Raw genomic sequence first — 19426 nt, forward strand, 5'->3', positions numbered from 1 at the left:
AAAAAAGTATGATTATGAATTCCTACTGTCCCAACAATCAATCAATGAAAATCCATGTATTTGCCTAACATTGTGTAGAATAATAATTGTATAGAATATTAATATTTAGTAACTTTCTACTTTTATTCTAATCATTCCTCTGAATTTAGTTTACAACCGAATTTATTATTACAATTTATTCATTTTAACAGTTCTTTTAGCAACGGTAACCATTGCAACTGTGACCATGGCAACGGTAACCATGGCAACGATAACCATGGCAACGGTAACCGTGGCAACGGTAGCGATGGCAACGGTAATCGTGGCAATGGTATCCATGGTAACGGTATATATCTATATATATATATATATAAGAGATTTCCACCTATATATTGACTCATCACGATATCTCTGGAACCATAAGGCGTAGCGACTTGAAATTTGGTAGGATTATTCCTTTCGCCGAGTAGAGGTCAGCTAAGAACGGATTTTACGAAATTCCACCCACAAGGGGGGTTGCAGGGGCGTTAACAATGGAAAATTCCCATTTTTAACCTATAGCTGCTATCGACTTCAAATTTGGTAGGAATCTCCTATATGTGATGTAAAAATGATCTAAGAGCGGATTTTATGACAATCTACTCCCAATATGCATTGCGGGGGTGGACGTCAACAATAAAAATTAAAAATTTTTGACTTCTAGCTCCTACAGACTTTTAATTTTGTATGAATTTTGTGTAAGTAATGTAAAAATAATTTATGAACGAATTCTACGATATCCCACTCCATAGAGGAATGCGGGGGTGGATCTTAACAATGAAAATTTTAAATTTTTTAGCTATAGCTTCTAAAGGCTAAGAATTTGGTAAGAATCTATTCTATGGGATGTAGAAATGATCTAAGATCGTATTTTATGACAATCTACTCCCATTATGGATTGCGGGGGTGGACGTTAACAATGAAAATTAAAAATTTTCGACTTCTAGCTACTACAGACTCCTAATTTTGTATGAATTTTGTGTAAGTGATGTAAAAATAATTTATGAACGAATTTTACGATATCCCTTCCGACAGGGGGTTGCGGGGGTGGGTGTTAACAATTGAATTTTTAAATTTCCGAGCTGTAGCTCCTATAAGCTCAAAATTTGAAAAGAATCTGCTATATACGATAATCTGAAACTAAGGAAACGACCCAACGTCTACGAAAGTATTTACTACCGTTATAGATTGAAATATAGATTAACTATTAAGTTGGAATACTAAAATAAAATAATAAATTATAAAATTAGTGAAAGAAAAGTAGATTTAAGCGAAAGATGTATCAGAGTTTGTTAGACAAGCTGTACATCTGGCGCCAATAAATAATAAATAAAATTCTCTTATGAGTATTAAAATCTATAATAAAGTTTAATGAATCATAAATAATTATGAATTATTTTTTTTTCTCCACTCATATTTTAATCGTTCTTGATTGGCCAATCTTTTTAATTTTTGCTCGGTTAAAGAGAATAAATTGTCGCGGAATTCCTTAAAAAACAAGGTGTCATAAAGAGCCCTGACAAATGATCCCTGTTGAAAATAAAGAGAAATTATTATTGTTAATTAAGCAAAATTAATTATTAACTCTAATACTAATCAAGGAAATTTAATGTTTTACATTTCGTGCTTGATCATATGCAATTCCATAGGAATCACTTCGTGATTCTTTAAAAGCCATTGCCTCATGAATGCGACCATCTCTCAAAAAAATGTTCACTATAGTAGTGCATCCAACGACATAAATCCCATCAATCTGGTCGACAAAATCTATTTAAGAACAAAAAAAATTCTTAATGATTTTGTGAAATTAATTGATCTTATCATCAAAGAAAAATTTAATTCTCAATGAAAAAAGTATTCAGTAAGACATAAGTTGTTTTAGAACAAGAAAAAATTTTATACAGTCAAGAAAATACTCTTCACTAAAGAAAGTGTTACATAAGTAACTAAAATATTAGATAACTAAAATAATTAAAGCTATCCAAAATATTTTATTGAGTCAAAAAAAAATTGATCAATGATGCATGGATTTGTATCAAACATGATAAACAAATAATGACTATTATTGACTTACCAATTATTTGTTTTTTAATTTCATGAGATCAATCGTGAGGTCCAAATGTTTTATCTCCATTTACTATTAATTGTTCTAAATCCAAATTATTTAAATCCATTTCGAAAAAAAAAATTGGAAAAATTTTTTTTTTTAATTTGTTATTTTATATTTGGTTATTTTATTGTTTTATTTATTGAACTTTAAATTTTATTTTCATTTACATTAGTTAATTATTTTGTAAATATAGTTATTAATAATATTGGTTGAATATTCTTTGTAAATAATATTAATTTTTTAGTCTATAAATATATTATTTTAGTTATTAAATTGAACTAGGTTAATTATTTGTAAATATATAACTTCATTATGCTTATATTTTAGGATGACATTTGTTTTGACACTTTTTTTATTGTGTCAAAATAAAAATATTATCAGACAGCTGTCACGATAAATAATTAAAAAAACTGATCTTATTGATTTAATAAAATCTTTTAGACCGGATTTAAGTCAGCTTAATTGAGTGAAGTTAAATAATCTATAATTTTTTTATATTATTTTTTTTTTGTTAATAAGGTGATTTCTTAATTATAATAGAATTTCAGTTAATATAGTGTTGATGATAATTTAGTGAAATACTACTCAATTAAGAATTGATTTTATGGATATTCAAAGTGAGTGAAATCAAACCAAAAGTGATTTCTTATTTTTAATGTTCTTGCAGTCTTGGTGAGTTTTTATTTAATCGTTTTTCTGTTTCAAAATATATAATTCAATATACTTTGTTATTTTTCCCATTTAATTTATCATCATAATTTTAAATAATTTAATTTATGAAGTAATCATCGGAATATTTATTTGATCTCCATTCAATAATAATAACGAGATTCTTAATTAAATTTAAAAACATCGATTTATTTTCGAAAGTTGATTAAACATCATTTTTTTCTGATTGGATTTGTCAAAACATTGTTAATTGATATATTTAATTATCATTTATTTATTGTTATGATGATAATATAATTTTTTAAACTATTTTTTCAATTAAATTCCATCACCATATCAACCTAAGTTCAAATAAAATTTTGTTTATTTACATTTTATAATAATTATTCACCAATGGATTCTGAGATTTCTTTAAAAGTTGTACATATTCTCGGTGATGGCGGGTGTCTTTTTTCTTCAATATCATATTTATTGTATGGCACTATGTCAAAAAGTGCTCTTATTAGAAATCAGATCGTGCATCATGTATCCAACAACTGGCACAGGTTCAAATATTTTACTCAGCAAGAATCTGGTGAACCTTATGGTACTAAACGTTTGTACTTCGAGGACATGTCGAAGCCTTATACACAAGGATCTCTTTGTGAAGTTAAAGCGGCGGCAGAGTTGTTTCCATATCAGTTTCAAGTATATCAAGATGGCTGTCTCAGGGCTACGTTTGGTGAACCATCAGATGGAATTAAAAGACTCAGGTTTACTGGAAACCACAACAACGGTCATTATGACGTTTTAGTTCCATTATTTGAAGCAATAAGTATTGATATTACTTAACCATCAAACAATCTTGATCAAAATCTTGAAATAGAGACCGAAGATGTAACAAATCTGTCTTCCTCTCAATTAACTTCTGACACAACTTTCTTGAGTAGTGATGGATCTGCTTTTGTAACTGAAATATCAATACGATCAAAAAGTGGAACAAAACGAAGAAAAAGATTTTCTAGCGCAATCAGAGCTAAACAACTGAAAAAAGCTGCTTCAAAATATACAAAAAACCATAGAGAAGTTCATAGAGAGGCCGCTAGAAAATATAATGAAAGTTATCCTGAAATCTTAAAACAAGCCACCCAAACATATCGTCAAACTCATCCTGATGTAGTGAAAAAAATTCTCAAGGCGTACAACGAAAAAAATCCACACGTCAATCGAGCAGCTACTGCCAAATATCATGAAAAGAGATCAAAATCTAAATTATTGTCCTGGACTTCTAAACATTTGTCCGGTTTCAAGTACGATAGTAGAATAAATTATTCAAATGATAAAATTGTCAATTTTGGTCCACGTTCTCCTTGCCAATGGTGTCATGCTCTGAAATAGAAAGATGAGACTCAAGGAATGTGCTGCAGTAGTGGTAAAGTCCAACTTTCTAAGATTGGTCCCTATCCTGAATCTTTACACAGCCTATTGACTCATCAGGATCCACTATCAGGACATTTTCTGAAAAATGCCCGTAAGTATAATGGATGTTTTCAAATGACATTTTTTGGAGCCAAAGAGGTAAGAGAAGGAAATTTTATGCCAACTTTCAAAGTTCAAGGGCAGGTTTATCACAGAATAGGCAGCTCTGAACCTAATCAAAAGCCTTCTTTTCTTCAAATATACTTTGTTGGTGATGAATGTCATGAAAGAGACATCCGTTGTGGAATTTATCCTGGCGTTTATCCGGAATTAGTTCATCAACTGCAGAAGTTGTTATATCAGCATAACAAATATCTTCAGGATTTTAAGGCTGCAATAGATTCAATTCCTAAAGATCAAAAAGACTTCAAAGTAATAATTAATGCTGACAGAAAACCGGCTGGAGAACATAAGGGCCGTTTTAATGCTCCTCAAGCAAAAGAAGTTGCAGTTCTAATTGTCGGACAGGATTTCGAAAAAAGAGACATTGTTCTTCACATTAGAGACAATAAGTTGATGCTCATTAGTGAAACACACCGCTCATATGATGCTTTACAATATCCTTTGATGTTCTGTTATGGAGAAGATGGCTATCACATCAACATAACTAAGCGTGACGAGAGGACTAAACTGCCTCTCGATAAGACAGTATCTGCTTCAGAATTTTACAGCTTTAGGATTATGGAGCGTGAGAGTGAAGTGTGCTATTTATTGCGATTCCGCAATCTTTTAAATCAATTTTTAGTTGACATGTACGCAAAAATTGAGACTGAAAGACTTAACTATATTCGTAACAACCAAAAAAAACTGAGAAGTGAAGAATACGTTCACTTGAAAGATGCTTTGTCAAAAAATGATGAACAATTATCAACAATGGGAAAAATGGTTGTGTTGCCTTCTTCTTTTACTGGAGGACCCCGTTACATGCATGAGCGAACTCAAGATGCACTGACATATGTACGTCATTATGGACGGCCAGATTTATTTATAACATTCACCTGCAATCCTAAGTGGCCGGAAATAACGCAGCTTTTGAGTGAAGGTCAACAGTCTCATGATAGACATGACATCGTAGCGAGGGTTTTCAATGTGAAAGTGAAACATATGATAAAAGTTCTTACAGTAGGTCGTATCTTTGGTGACACGAGGTGTCACATGTACATCATAGAATGGCAAAAACGTGGACTCCCTCATGTTCATATTCTATTATGGTTAGAAGAGAAAATGAGACCAGAGTCTATTGACCAAATTATCTGCGCTGAGTTACCTGATCCAGACATAAATCCAGATCTTTATCAAATTATCAAGACAACAATGGTTCACAGTCCATGTGGATCTTTCAATTTAAAATCACCCTGTGTGGTTGATGCTAAGTGCACAAAAAATTACCCCAAGGAATTTTTAAAAGAAACTCAAACAGGAGATGACGGATATCCCAAGTATCGTAGACGATCACCAGCAGACGGAGGAAAAACTTTCAAACTTAACGGAGTTGAAATCGACAACCGATGGATAGTGCCGTACAATCCCGTTCTATCCCATACTTTCGGGGCTCATGTTAATGTTGAGAGTTGTAACTCTGTAAAATCCATAAAATACATCTGTAATTATTTAAATAAAGGATCTGACCAAGCATCGTTCACCGTTCAGGATCTTGATGAGGTGACGAACTACCAGGCGGGACGTTACATCAGTAGCTCTGAAGCAGTCTGGCGAATATTTCGTTTTCCTATTCATGACAGGTTTCCTTCGGTGATGCATCTTGCCGTACATCTTGAAAATGGTCAAAGAATTTATTTTACTGAGCAAGATGTGGTTGACAAAGTAATTAATCCAAAAAAAACAACACTAATGGCTTTTTTTGAGCTTTGCCAAGTTGATGACTTTGCAAAAACTCTTTTGTATGTTGAAGTTCCAGCTTATTACGTATGGAAAAATAACCGATTTGATAGAAGAAAAAAAGGTAAGGTTGTTTCAGGTTATTTAGGAGTCAAGAAAGATCAAGTTTTAGATAGAGTTTATACCGTGCATCCCGGAAATACTGAATGTTATCACCTGCGTCTTCTCTTACATGAGATTCGAGGTCCTACATCATTTTCTGCTTTGAAAACTGTTGATGGAGTGATTCATCCATCATTTCAAGCAGCATGTAGAGCACTTGGTCTTCTAGAAGATGATGCTAATTGGTATCGCACTCTGGATGAAGCTTGCATTTCTGATTCGCCCTACAAGATCTGTGAGCTGTTTGCCATTATGTTAGTTTTTTGTCATGTTGACGACCCACCAAAATTATGGGAGAAATATCGAGATTATTTTTCAGAAGATATTAAGAGAGAGGTAGAACGAGACGGTGGAGATGTTGAGCTGTTACTTGACGTTATTTACAACAAATGTCTCATACTACTTGAAGATATTGTTATATCAATGTCTGGAAAAATACTTCTTCAGTTCGGTCTCCACTCTCCAACCCGAGATGAAAGGTTTATTGTCCCTAATCGTCAATATTTGCGTGAATTGGCTTACGACACCGTCTATTTAACTAAAGTTGTAGCAGAAAATGTTCTTAAATTAAATCTAGAACAGGAAAAAGTTTACAATGAAATTTTAAATTCAATTATATCTGATTCTGGGCAGTTGTATTTTCTTGATGCTCCAGGTGGCACTGGAAAAACGTTTTTAATCAATTTACTGCTTGCGAAAATCAGGAGTGAAAAAAACATCGCTATAGCCGTAGCTTCTTCAGGAATTGCTGCGACTTTGATAGACGGAGGTAAAACAACTCACTCTGCCTTTAAATTACCTCTCAATTTAGGTTATTCTGAGTCTCCACTTTGTAACATCTCTAAACAGAGTGATATGGCTCATGTGCTGCGAGAAGCAAAAATTATTATCTGGGACGAGTGCACTATGGCTCACAAAAATGGTATTGAAGCTCTAAACAGATTGCTCCAAGACATTAGAGGTTGCGACCGAATTATGGGAGGAGTAATTGTTCACTTGGCCGGTGATTTTAGATAAACTTTGCCTGTTGTGCCACGAGGAACACGTGCAGATGAAGTTAAAGCCTGTATCAAGTCATCAATTTTATGGCCTTCGGTCAAAGTTCTATCTTTGACCATCAATATGCGTGTTCATCTTCAGCCAAATTCGAAAGCAGAAGAGTTTTCAAAAATACTGATTGATATAGGTGATGGCAAAATTCCGGAAGAAGACGGAAGAATAAACGTGTCCTATATTAATTGTGAAACTATCCCAGATTTAATCACCTTGACTGACAAAATATACCCGAATATTGAAAAAGCTGGCGACAATTGTAGTTCATGGTAAAAGGAAAGAGCCATCCTCACACCAACCGATGAACAAGTCAATTCTATTAACAACTTTTTGCTGGAGAAACTGCCAACTGAGCAAGTAAGATATGAATCGGTGGACAAAGTACTGGAGGATGAAGAAGCTGTCCACTATCCTGTTGAATTCTTACACACTCTCAATCCACCAGGGATACCACCTCATGTTCTTCAACTCAAGATTGGTACTCCAATAATGTTGCTCCGAAATTTAAATCCGCCAAAATTATGTAATGGTACCAGGCTTCAAGTCAAGGTCTTACACAAAAAGGTCATTGAAGCCATGATTTTCACCGGAAAATATGAAGGAGAAACTGTATTCATTCCAAGGATTCCTCTGATCCCATCAGATTACCACTTCGAATTTAAACGTCTGCAATTTCCTGTCAAAGTTTGTTATGCCATGACGATTAACAAGGCACAAGGGCAGAGTTTAAAGATGACTGGTATTGATTTAAGAAATGACTGTTTCTCTCATGGCCAACTATACGTGGTGTTATGTCCACCCCAAAATTTTTCTGTAAATTTAAATCACCCGCGCAGATGGAAGACTTCTCCATGCGCGAAAGCCACAATAAAATATAAGCTACGCGACTGCTGGTTGACTAGCGGGGACTTCTGCAATCTCAGCACCGCGAGTATTTAAAAAGGCGATCAACAGCCAACGCCTGGTCTTTGAGCAATTAATTCGACTTCCGCGTTTAATTGACGGACCCGTGCCTTGTAAAAGTCCCTTATCTTAATTTGCGCTGCACTTAAGGCGAGTTCAGACTCGGTTCAACCGGCAGGCCACGTATTAGTTATTAATTAAAAATCTAGAGAAGCGGAATCTCAAAGTTCTAATTTGCCCTGCACTTAGGCGAGAATCCGGGCAGTAAGTTTAAATAAAACATCTCTAAAAAGCTAAATTTGCGCACTTTACCCTACGGGGGACTGGAGGACGTTAGCTCAATTACAATTACTAAAATTCATTAAATTAAATTACAAAAAAATCTAATTGTGAAAGTGTAAGTTTCGACGTTTATAAAAATAAATCTAAGTAAAAGTGAAATCCGTTTTCAATCAGTTCATTTCACAAGATAAGAAGCCCTTAGAATAAGCAGTCCAATCCCATTCTAATCCATCCGCTGCAAGGACCAACCACAGGGCCCAAGTCAGGAAAAGGCGCTAACAGCAGCCCCCAGAATCACGGATCCAGTAACAACTAAAATTCCTGCAGAGAGTAAGTACATCTATTCTTATAAAAATCCATCAGTCTCAAACGAAGGCGTGGTAAGTTCGTATCTCGAAAACGTCCCACATAAATATTTAAAACAACGGAATTAAAACCTCCGTTGCGTATTCTTTAAACTGTTAGTCCAAACCTCCACCGTTTACGCTACCGCTCTAAAAACGCCCTTGGACATAACAGTGGCATGCTCAAGAGTAAGTTCACCTGACAGCTTGGTCATTCTTCAACCAATAGGAAAAACGAAAAATGTTGTATATAAAGAAATTTTAAGTATTCAATTTTCGATTTTTGACTATATTAATAATTATTTCTTTAAATTAGATCGATAGAATCAGAAAATAAACAGTAATCCAATCAATAAATATTAAAATTTCAAAAATTTTTTGGATCTACCGCTAGAGTGGTTTTTAATTCAATTATTTTAAATATTTTATCTATATAATAATTTCTTTTTACTGTAACAAGAGAAATGTTTATCAAGCTTTCAATTTTGTTTAGTGTTAATTGATTGGATACATTTATAAATTGTCAATGAATAGATATAATAAACAATATATTTTAATAATTTTCAGCTTTATTGTAAAGCTAAAACTATGAATAATGTGTTTTTTGGATTTTAATTTACGTTTCTAATATACAAAATTAGTAATCAAAAAAATTTTTAAACTATGAAAATAATAGTATAAAAATAAGAACAATGCTAAAATAGAAAATGCTAGCAAATGCTGAAAAGTTCATAGTTTTAAATTTATAACTAATGTTCATTTAGAATTAGTTAATAAAAAAGATATAAGTTAAATTACTGTCTTTTTATTTAGCACGACAGAGTATTGATGCCCAGGTTTAAGTTGTTTATATCCAATCTATATTTATATAGATTTGATATGTGTAACAAATTCTAAACTTGATGACATTGACACTCACGTCGATCCATGGTGTAGGCCTACTGGGGATCCCGCCATGTAAAATAATGGGAACGCATCGTACGACACAGTACCTCCATGGTGATGTGGAAAGCTGTGTTATTTATTATTTTAAGTCATATAAATCGATAAGACCCTAAGTAGTGAAAGGTGTGTTAATTTCGTAAAATCCGTTCATGATATATAATTAGACAGCTAGATAACACAATTTAATATTTCTTTCACTTGGCATGTATTTTATGCCACGCGAAGCGGGCGGGTAACGGCTAGTAGATTTATAAGACGTTATCAAGTCAAAAAAAGTTAGTTAACTTTTTAAAAATTGATTTTTTATAGATAGTTTTTCTGGATAATTCATCAAATTTGGAATCGACCGTTACCAATATTGTTGAATCGATTATTTAAAACTTAATTAAGTCTGTTAAAAAAAAAAAAAGATGTAAAATAAATAACTCCGGATATCTGAGTGGCCGCTTACTGTTATTATTATTATTATTATTTGCCTCACAATATTATTTCTTTCTTTTTTTCTCCAACAACGGTTGGAGGGAAATGACGGACGCGTACTGTCTCGGAATTCAGTTTAATTCCCCGCCGAACTCATATCTTTTTAAACTTTGAAACTAAATTTTTGTATAAAAAAAATTTTAAAAAAAAATTTTTTTTTCTACAACGGTTGTTTGTAGCCGGTAAAATTTTTATATGCAACATTGTAAGATTTTTCTAATTCTAACCATTTTTTAATGCAAAAATTCCAAAAACTGAAAATCGTGCAAATAAATTAAAGAATTTTTTTTTTACGACAAAAAGACTCAGTGAGACAGAGACCTCTGCTGTTAGCGCATGGTGATCAGCGTATACTATCGTATAACTACATAATACAGTGAGTATACTTCTATAATTCTATACTCACAGTGTCAAACATTATTGCAACGAGTTTGATTTGTAGATGAGTTAAGTTTATATAAACGTGAATCAATTTTCAGTGGAAATAATTCATATACAGCAACACTGAACTTACTGAAATCCGAATAAATTTTCTTTGAGTGAAAAGTAGAATCAAATTTAATTTTCTTGAAACTCTGGTAAGTGTTCTAATATCTCAAAGGTAAAATGCCAACGTGTATTAACTGAAATAAATTGCATATCATTCGTGATGTCGTACTTTAAACATGAGAGTAGCTGTAGCAAAATATAAATATTGATAGTAATATTGAAAACGCCCAGATTTTGGCAGTTTAAGCATAATTAATGATGTTATTTTATGATATCTTATATAAAATTCAATTAGAATCAATAATATTTCATGTAATAAATAAGTTTAGGATTCTTATGTTATCATATATGCATAAAATATTTATTTGGAGTAAATTAATAATTCAAAGTAATGTTCTAAAAAGTGATGCTTGCAGACCGAGTATCTGACACAAAATTTTTCGTGCTGTAGTTTCTGACAGACATTGGTCTGGTTTCTAACATTGATAATGCAATTAGACAAATTACTTGTTAGGTTAAGTAAATATCTGATATGAAATACGAATGAACTGAAATAATTAATTGAATATTTATTAAAAGACATCACGACTATTTAAAGCCAAACAGTTTAAGTTACTATTATCGACTCGCATTTTCTTCAATAATTATTTGTTCTTGCGACTTGAAAAGAATTGAACTTCATAAAATAAAAAATGATGTATAGTAAGTAATGAGTTAAATATAATAGTTAATAATATGATCATGAATTAGCTTAGTTTTTAAAAGTAGTATTGTTGTTCAAACAATTAAATTCATTTTGGTTATCATTCAAACGTTAAAGTTAAATGTTTAAATGTAAATTATTAATATTTCTAACTACAAAATTTATCATTTTACTTATTATTGTCAAATTACAAAACCGATTCCGGGTTGCTTTTTCAAAGTTTAAAAAGTAGAATTTTAGTTTTTTCTGTGTAACTAGAGAAACAACTATGATAGCAACATGTATACACACATATACATTTGTATATTTAATTTTTGTATGAGTATAGAAAATATTTAAAATAAATATGATATCTTTTTGTTGGGGGTCCGCATTTGTACCCGTGAAAAGGGCAAATAAATATTGCGTTACAGATGCCATAAGGGCGTATAAAAATTATACGCCCTTATGGAACCGGGAACCATAAGGGCGTATAATAAAAATTCTCTTATTTATTCTAAGCAAAAACAAAATTTTTATTTTAACGAAAAAATTTTTTTTTGCATTTCTACACGTTTTTAAAAAAACAACGTTGGTTACCAAAAAAATTTTTTCATACGCTCTTATGGCTGTTCACTGGGGACCTTTTGCCGGTATACGCCCTTATGGCATCTGAAATGCGAATTTTTAAAAGTAGAAATGATTCAGCGGTTCCCTTGGTAGAGTTGTAAAATTTCATAATAGTCATTATCATTAAGGTGGCCCAAAAAAACCAACTATTTTTTATTTCTTAGCCTCTAGTGAAAAAATGTTTGTTTTTGATGTTTTAAGAGCCCTCACCAAAAGGCAGCTCAAAAAAAAATTTTTAACAGGCCACTCCAAATTTTTTTAAATTTCGAAAATCATTAAAAGTCGAATTTTATTTTTTAAAAATTTTTTTTCTCGATACGGTATAATTTCATAGACCAAAAAAAAAATAAGTTTCTGAAAGTTTTAGTTCAAAATTTAAATTTTGAAAGGTCACTCATAATTTTTTTTTTCTTTAATTAGTCATATCGCCGATTTTAACCGTTGGGAGTGGTACGTTGGGGTCTTTTTGGTTTGAAAAATCTTAACCTACGCAGCAAGCTGAAATCTCAACCAAGTTGGTTTCAAAGATCAGCTTGGGATTCGAATCCACGCCTGGTAGTTGATTAAATAAAATTGTTAAATTATAAAAAAATTATATTTTCTATATTGTGCTTGATTTTTATTTCATCTCGTGATGAATTCTTATCGATTATTGTATTAAATAAAAAAAAAAGCATGTAATTTTAATTTGAATATTAAAAGGTCGCTCGAGAAAACCTAAATTAATGCACTAATAAATTGAAAAAAATTATGAGCGACCTTTCAAAATTTAAATATTGAACGGAAATTTTCAGAAACTTATTTTTTTTCAGTCTATAAAATTATACCGTAACGAGAAAAAAAAAATTAGATTTTTGACGATTTTAACAATTTTAATAAATTTGGAGCAACCTCTTAAAAATTTGTTTTTGAGCTGTCTTTTGGAGAGGGCTTTTAAAACATCAAAAACTAACATTTTTTCAATCGAGACTCAAAAAAAAAAAATAGTCGGTTTTTTTGGGTCACCCTAATTATCATTTATGTTATGAAAAAATCATCAAAATCATGTTTAAGAATACGTTTCGTCGTTATTCACAAAAAATTAAAATTTGCAAAGTAATTCCTTTTATTTGTATCATGCTTTGAGACTATTATTAAGTACACTTTCACGAAGATATTCTCTATATTTCTGAGTCAAAATACTAACAAATTTTTCATTATACTACTTTTTAACTGTCTAGAATTAAATTAACAACAGTTACAGATTACACGACGGAAGTTTAGGAAAAATGTCAGGCTTCGAAGGATGTCCAGAGGTTACCAGGACAGAAAATGATGTGTATAATTTCAACGAAAATTCCGAAGACGATGAACCCATCCAGGTATTCAAACATAATAAAATATTGAATGGAGTTCCATCGACGAGAAGTAGTCAATTGGAGAAATCTGAAAATGAAGAATCAAAAAATACAGAAGAAATTAAAAATCATGCTATAACCGATAAATTAGACACATACAGTTCTGATGATGGACATGAAATTAAATCTGAAGTGGAGGAAAGTCAAACATCAACAGAAGAAATAGTTAACAGTAAAAAGACTAAAAAAATGATAGAGGAAGAGTATTATTATGTTGAGGTTGGTAAAGCTACAGTAATCAGTGAACCCATAAGTGATGAAAGGAACATAATGAAAGGAAATTTGATAGAAACAATATTGGAAAATCTATTAATATCGTGACAATGTTATAGTCCTTTCGAATTAAATACTAGACAGTGTAAATATTCAGATGGCTGCACTATGTATGGACGATGTTTACATTCAACTCATAACGCTAAGTTCATGATAAAAATTATTGAAATAGATACGAATATTTTTACCTTTATCTGTTACAGCAATGCTAATGGCCACCCGGAATGCCAAAATAATAAACGAGAACCATTGTGCAATCAAAGTTACAAATTCGAAATATTAAATACCGAAAACTTTGAAACTCGACCAGAATCTAAAACACAATTAACTGATATTCACGATTTAACTGAGTTATGGATTGAAGAGCGTAAAAACCAGATGGTTTTCTGCGTAATGTTAGTTTACCACTGTCAGTGGTGATGTACACAAAAAAGCAACTTAAAGTAGTGGACAAAGCACGTTCAGCAAATATTGTACACCTTGATGCTACTGGTTCTTACGTAAGATATCTTCAAAGCTTAAAAAAAAAAACACATTTTTTATTATGCGTTAGTGTATCGCGCGTCTGTATCGACTATACCTTTATGCGAAGCTATCACACTAGAACACGATACTACTAGTATATCTACTATTCTAAAGCAATACAGAGGATTTGTGATGTCAGTCGAAAATAAGTGGCCATATTTTCATGCGATTGTAGTAGATTGGAGTTGGGCATCATTGCACAGTATTTTAAAAGAATGGAACGATACAAATATCAATGATTACTTGGACGCCACCTATTCATATTTAACGAATGGTTCTGGTATGAAGCCATGTACATTATTATTAAGTTGCTGCGCACATGTTATGCATCGTATATCGAACACAGTTGAAAAAGAATATCCAAAATTGGAAAACAATAAAGGATTAGTAATGGAGCTTATGGCATTAATGGTAATGACAAGAAACCTTGAAGAAATGGATATACTATTTGAGTTTATTGTTACGGTGTTTCAAGAGAAAAATCAAAGTACGTGTCAGAATTTGATCGAAGATTTTTTTGAAAAAAAAAAAATTGATGGTGAGAAAACAAAAAAATTACTACAAAATTTCGTAGATATTAAACACAATAATGACACAGAAATGAGTTGAGAAGAATTTGCACGCTTATTTAAAAAAAATCCAAGTATATATATAAAGTCACCGTTCTACCGAAGTTATTTTTTGCTACTTGAAAATATAAAGGACCGGATATGTACAAAAACTGCTGAAAAAATTACAAGTGGTTTGTATTGCCCTCAATTTTTTTATTATTTATTAACAACATTCATGCCGTATTGTCCGTTGTGGACAGCAATGATGATGGATCTGATAGATCCAGAAATGTCACGGATTTCGAACGTATACGCAGAATCTCATATGAAGAATTATAAATACGAAGTTTTGAAGAATAAAAGAAATTGGAAAATCGGTAAAGTATGTCGAGCTTTCCACGAAAATAACGAAAATCTCGTCAAGGAAGATACTTTAAGCAAGTGTGAAATGGGTAAGAAAATGAAAGGTACTCAGTATGATCTATATCGAAAAATTACAGAAGACTCATTAGATGGATTAATGTGGAGCCGCAAAATTGAAAGTGATGAGAGCAAACCAAGAAAAGTTAGAAAAAGAAAAACTCGACACATGAGTGGAAAAAAAATTATGAAATTAACAGAAGAACCAAAAGAAAATGAGAAAAAAGATACCCCATTGAAGACAATCCCGGTTACCAAAAAAAGGAAGCGGCAGAAAAAATATGCTGCTAATGATTTATCAGTTGAAGATTCTGAGTTGCACAAGTTATTACTATTGAAAAATGGTTTGGTAAATGATGTGAGCTATTATGCCAACACTAAGTCCCAAACTATCGGCATTGCTCACTACTATCCAACCACTAGAAACTTCATATTGGAGAGAGACATAAAACTGACTGGCAAGCAACTCAGAAATTTATTATATCGAAGAGGATCTATTGACGCTGAAACTATTGATATATTTGGTGCTATGACAGCTGATAAATGCATCGATGTATCCTACTTATCTACTGAAGTAGCTCACTTAGTTATGAACAGTAATAAAGAAATTAATAAGAATACAAAAGGAAAATATTACAATCTAAAAAATAGATTCTGTAGTAGAATTCTCATACCATATTGTGATGAAGAACATTGGATGTTACTCGTAGTTAACGAAACCGAAAAGTCGTTAGAGATACTTGATCCTTACGACAGAACAAATAGTTCCAGGAAAATATTAAAAGCATTGACAGCTTACATGAACATAAATAGTGATGAATCGAACAAAAAGTCTTCAATAACGATATATCGGACAGTTAAAAAATCTCGAAACCGACCTCTTCAAAAACTAACAGATAAATGTAATGCAGCAACTTATATTATGTACTATGCACAATGTATAGGACAAAATGAGGAACTGAATGAAAATTTCGATCCCGCAAATTATAGAGAAACAATTATTCACTTTATTATGCAGCATTCGATGGGAGTAGATGAAAAATGTCTGTATTGTTTTGAAAAAATTGATACGGAACATGACATTGCTTGTACTATGTGACAACGATTAATACACGAGAATTGTCGAAGACTTGATGAAATGCATACAGAGGACGAAGAAAAATTAGAGTTTTATGAACCATCGAAGACAAAAAAACGATCTAAACGTATAGGAAAAAACTTTAAATGTAGACTATGTAGGAGATATGAATTACCTTAAGCAGAAATACGGTTTATACCGACTGCGGAAGTGTCTTTTTATGGAGAATACCAGCTACAATCCGCTGCAATCTGTTGCTATGTCAATATACACAGAAAGACAGCTAAAAATTATAGACCTTAGTCATGAATCGACTATTTTCTATATTTGTGCTGTACAAGCTTATTGCGCAAAGCCACAATTTTTGAAAACAGAGGATATATTTTACTTCCCAATATTGTATGAGGTAAAGATGACGACTATTCCTCTTTCTGAATTTATAACAATAAAAATTGATTACACGACTCTATGTATTCACTTGATGCAGTATCACAAATTTAGAAGAGATCGTCATTGTAATTGGCCGATTTGCAATGTGATCATTACCGATTTTAATTGGATTTTCATCAAAGCTATTCTTTATGAATGGAATGATCAATCCGTGAAAGATTATTTAAATAAGGCCATCAAATTCGCCAAAAAAGAGAAAAACCTGCACAACAAAACAATATTGATTTTCTGCAGCAGTGAAAGTATAATTAAGCATGTATCATATGACATAAAAAATAAATTTTATCAGCTAATTCCAAATGCACGAGCTTATTTGGAACTTGTATCAATAATAACGTTAGCAGATTTATTAGAAGTTACTAGGGTGGTACTTTATCAAATCTGTAACGTATTGATGAGTAAGAGTGAAAAAATAGCTCAAGAGAGCATTCAAAATTTGAAGTGGGACAACAAAAGCAAATATGAAAAGTTCATAGATGATATAATCGGAAAAACATGTGAGTCGATGCAAAAAAAAGGGAGTGAAGAAGTTATTAATAAGGAAATTCTTCGAAGTTTAGCAGATTCACCGCCAATTGCTATGAAATCACCCTATTATCAGCTGTTTGCTTGGGAAGTAGAAACCCAAAAATAACGAATCGCTGAAAAAGAAAAAGATTTTAAAGAAATTAGTAATAACCTGCATTCACCAGAATTTATGAATTACATAATGTTAACGCTAATTCCTTTCTTATGTTTTGTGTCAAAGATTCTTTCTGAGAGTGTAGATTGCACTGCCGCCTTAGTTGATGATGAAGTTGTAGATAATTTTGTAAATGATTACGTAACGAAAGATACGAAGAATAGCAAAGACAGAAGCATAGCCAACATGTGTCGTGAACTTATAAAGCGTAATGACTTTCTAGTAAATAAGAACACCGTTCAGGAAAAGTCAAATACAGTCGGGATAAAAGTCACAAAATACCCCAGTTATCCAGAGCCGGCATCAAACCCGTTTCAGACGGAAAAATGGGACCCAACGGGGAAAACCATCAAGGATCAAGAGGTAAAAGTACGAAAACTGAAGCGTAAGTCAGGAAAAGAATTTATCAATATCAACAGACGTATAGAAGAACCTACAAATGATAGAAAATCAAAAGACAACATCGACGTCACTACTGATTCTTACAACGACGTGGGTATTTCTCAACCGATAGAGACACCAACAAAACAGAACACTCGTTTGGAAACAGTTAAAAATAATAAACAGGAACAACAAATGCAACAGCAAACTGAAAATAAGAAATTACCAGAATCAGTGGAAACTTCCGACACTGGAAATATCGCTGAAGAGTTGTCTGGATCAATGGTAACAAAATTCAGTAATGGAATCGTTGAAAATATTGAATATTACAGAGACTTGTCATCTGAACCTATTAAAATAGGCTATTACAATTGCACGAATAAAAAATGTATTTTATTTAAAATATACGATCTAGATACGAAATTATTCGATACATTAATAAGGAGAAACCAGTGGATAAATGGACAGATTATCGACATCTATACTCTCAGCCACATTGATACATGAGTCAATGTCAGTTATTTTCCAACTGACATTGGAGGAAAGGTACTTGGTAACGAAAATACTAAAAGGCTATCTTCTTTGTCATCAATAGCGAAAATCCAGGAACCACTATGTGAAGTATTATTGCTGCCATACACATACCTCTTCCATTGGCTGCTGTTTGTGGTTGATATAAAACATAATACTGTCGAGTTATTGGATCCATACTCAAAAAGTCAGAGTATTGAACGGGTCGTTGAAGCATTTGAGTGTTTTATTGATTCATGCAGTTCCGAATCATGTTTACGAGAACTAAGAACGAGAACTTGGACTGTGAAACCCAGCCGATCACGGCCAAACCAAGCGGTTGAAGACGGAAGTAACTGTGGAATTTACGTAGCGTATTATATCGAGTGTATTGGACGAGATATAACAATGGATGAAAATATGCAGCCATTGCAATTACGACAAGAGATGGCTCGTGCAATTTTACGTTCTTCTCAAGATATGAGGAATAATTGTATTTACTGTGGTAAAGAGAAATGCACAAACAAGCAAAGAAAAATCACATGTCTGATATGTAAAAGATGGTTTCACGATCCTTACTGCTTAAAGGTTAAGCCGACAGACTTGACGAATGATCAAGAAGCCAAAGACAGTGAAAAGTGTCAATTATGTGTAAGATACCAGAAACTAAAGTAAGTAAGGAGACTAAAAGTAAAGTAAGCAAATAACGATTACAGCCTACATCACAGATATTCAAGCTCACGATGGCGATTCGAGCATAAGATGATAATTCTGGTTCATGACAAATATACGAACCCACAATGGAAATTGAAGCTTATGACGATTATTCGAGCTTATAATGATCATTTTGGCTCATGACAAATATCCGAGCCAACAATGGAAATTCAAGCTCATAACGATTATTCGAGCTTATTAATTTGTACAGCTCATGACTATTCGAGTAAATATCGAACCACGGGCTTTTTACAACGAAAAGATAAGGTGATAATAATGTAAGTCATGAAAATATTATATGTAGATAGATTGAAAATACATCATTAAGAGGGGGGGGGGTGGAACACGTTCTGGTAATTGATGACTTAGTAACAGACCAGA

General features: G+C 32.3%; 2 protein-coding genes across 2 annotated transcripts; both read left to right on the plus strand.

The window, feature by feature from the left end:
• Positions 1-4192: 4192 nt before the first annotated feature.
• LOC141528443 (uncharacterized) lies at positions 4193-7273 on the plus strand. Its single transcript, XM_074244487.1, has one exon. The coding sequence runs from the start codon at positions 4193-4195 to the stop codon at positions 7271-7273; it is 3081 nt and encodes a 1026-aa protein (XP_074100588.1).
• A 105-nt stretch (positions 7274-7378) lies between these two features.
• LOC141528444 (uncharacterized) lies at positions 7379-9680 on the plus strand. Its single transcript, XM_074244489.1, has 3 exons — positions 7379-7568; positions 7668-8048; positions 9652-9680. The coding sequence occupies exons 1-3, from the start codon at positions 7379-7381 to the stop codon at positions 9678-9680; spliced, it is 600 nt and encodes a 199-aa protein (XP_074100590.1).
• Positions 9681-19426: the final 9746 nt, after the last annotated feature.

The sequence above is a fragment of the Cotesia typhae genome, unplaced genomic scaffold (genome assembly GCF_013202065.1).
Source record: "Cotesia typhae breed Kobodo isofemale line unplaced genomic scaffold, CoteBio_Ctyphae contig_43, whole genome shotgun sequence".
NCBI lineage: Eukaryota > Metazoa > Arthropoda > Insecta > Hymenoptera > Braconidae > Cotesia > Cotesia typhae.

Coding starts and splice junctions, on each gene's coding strand:
- LOC141528443 (XM_074244487.1), top strand. CDS start 4,193: ATGTGCTGCAGTAGTGGTAAAGTCCAACTTTCTAAGATTGGTCCCTAT.
- LOC141528444 (XM_074244489.1), top strand. CDS start 7,379: ATGCGTGTTCATCTTCAGCCAAATTCGAAAGCAGAAGAGTTTTCAAAA. Junction 7,569..7,667: donor TGAAAAAGCTGGCGACAATT/GTAGTTCATGGT, acceptor CAACTGAGCAAG/TAAGATATGAATCGGTGGAC. Junction 8,049..9,651: donor GCAGAGTTTAAAGATGACTG/GTATTGATTTAA, acceptor CTTTTTATTTAG/CACGACAGAGTATTGATGCC.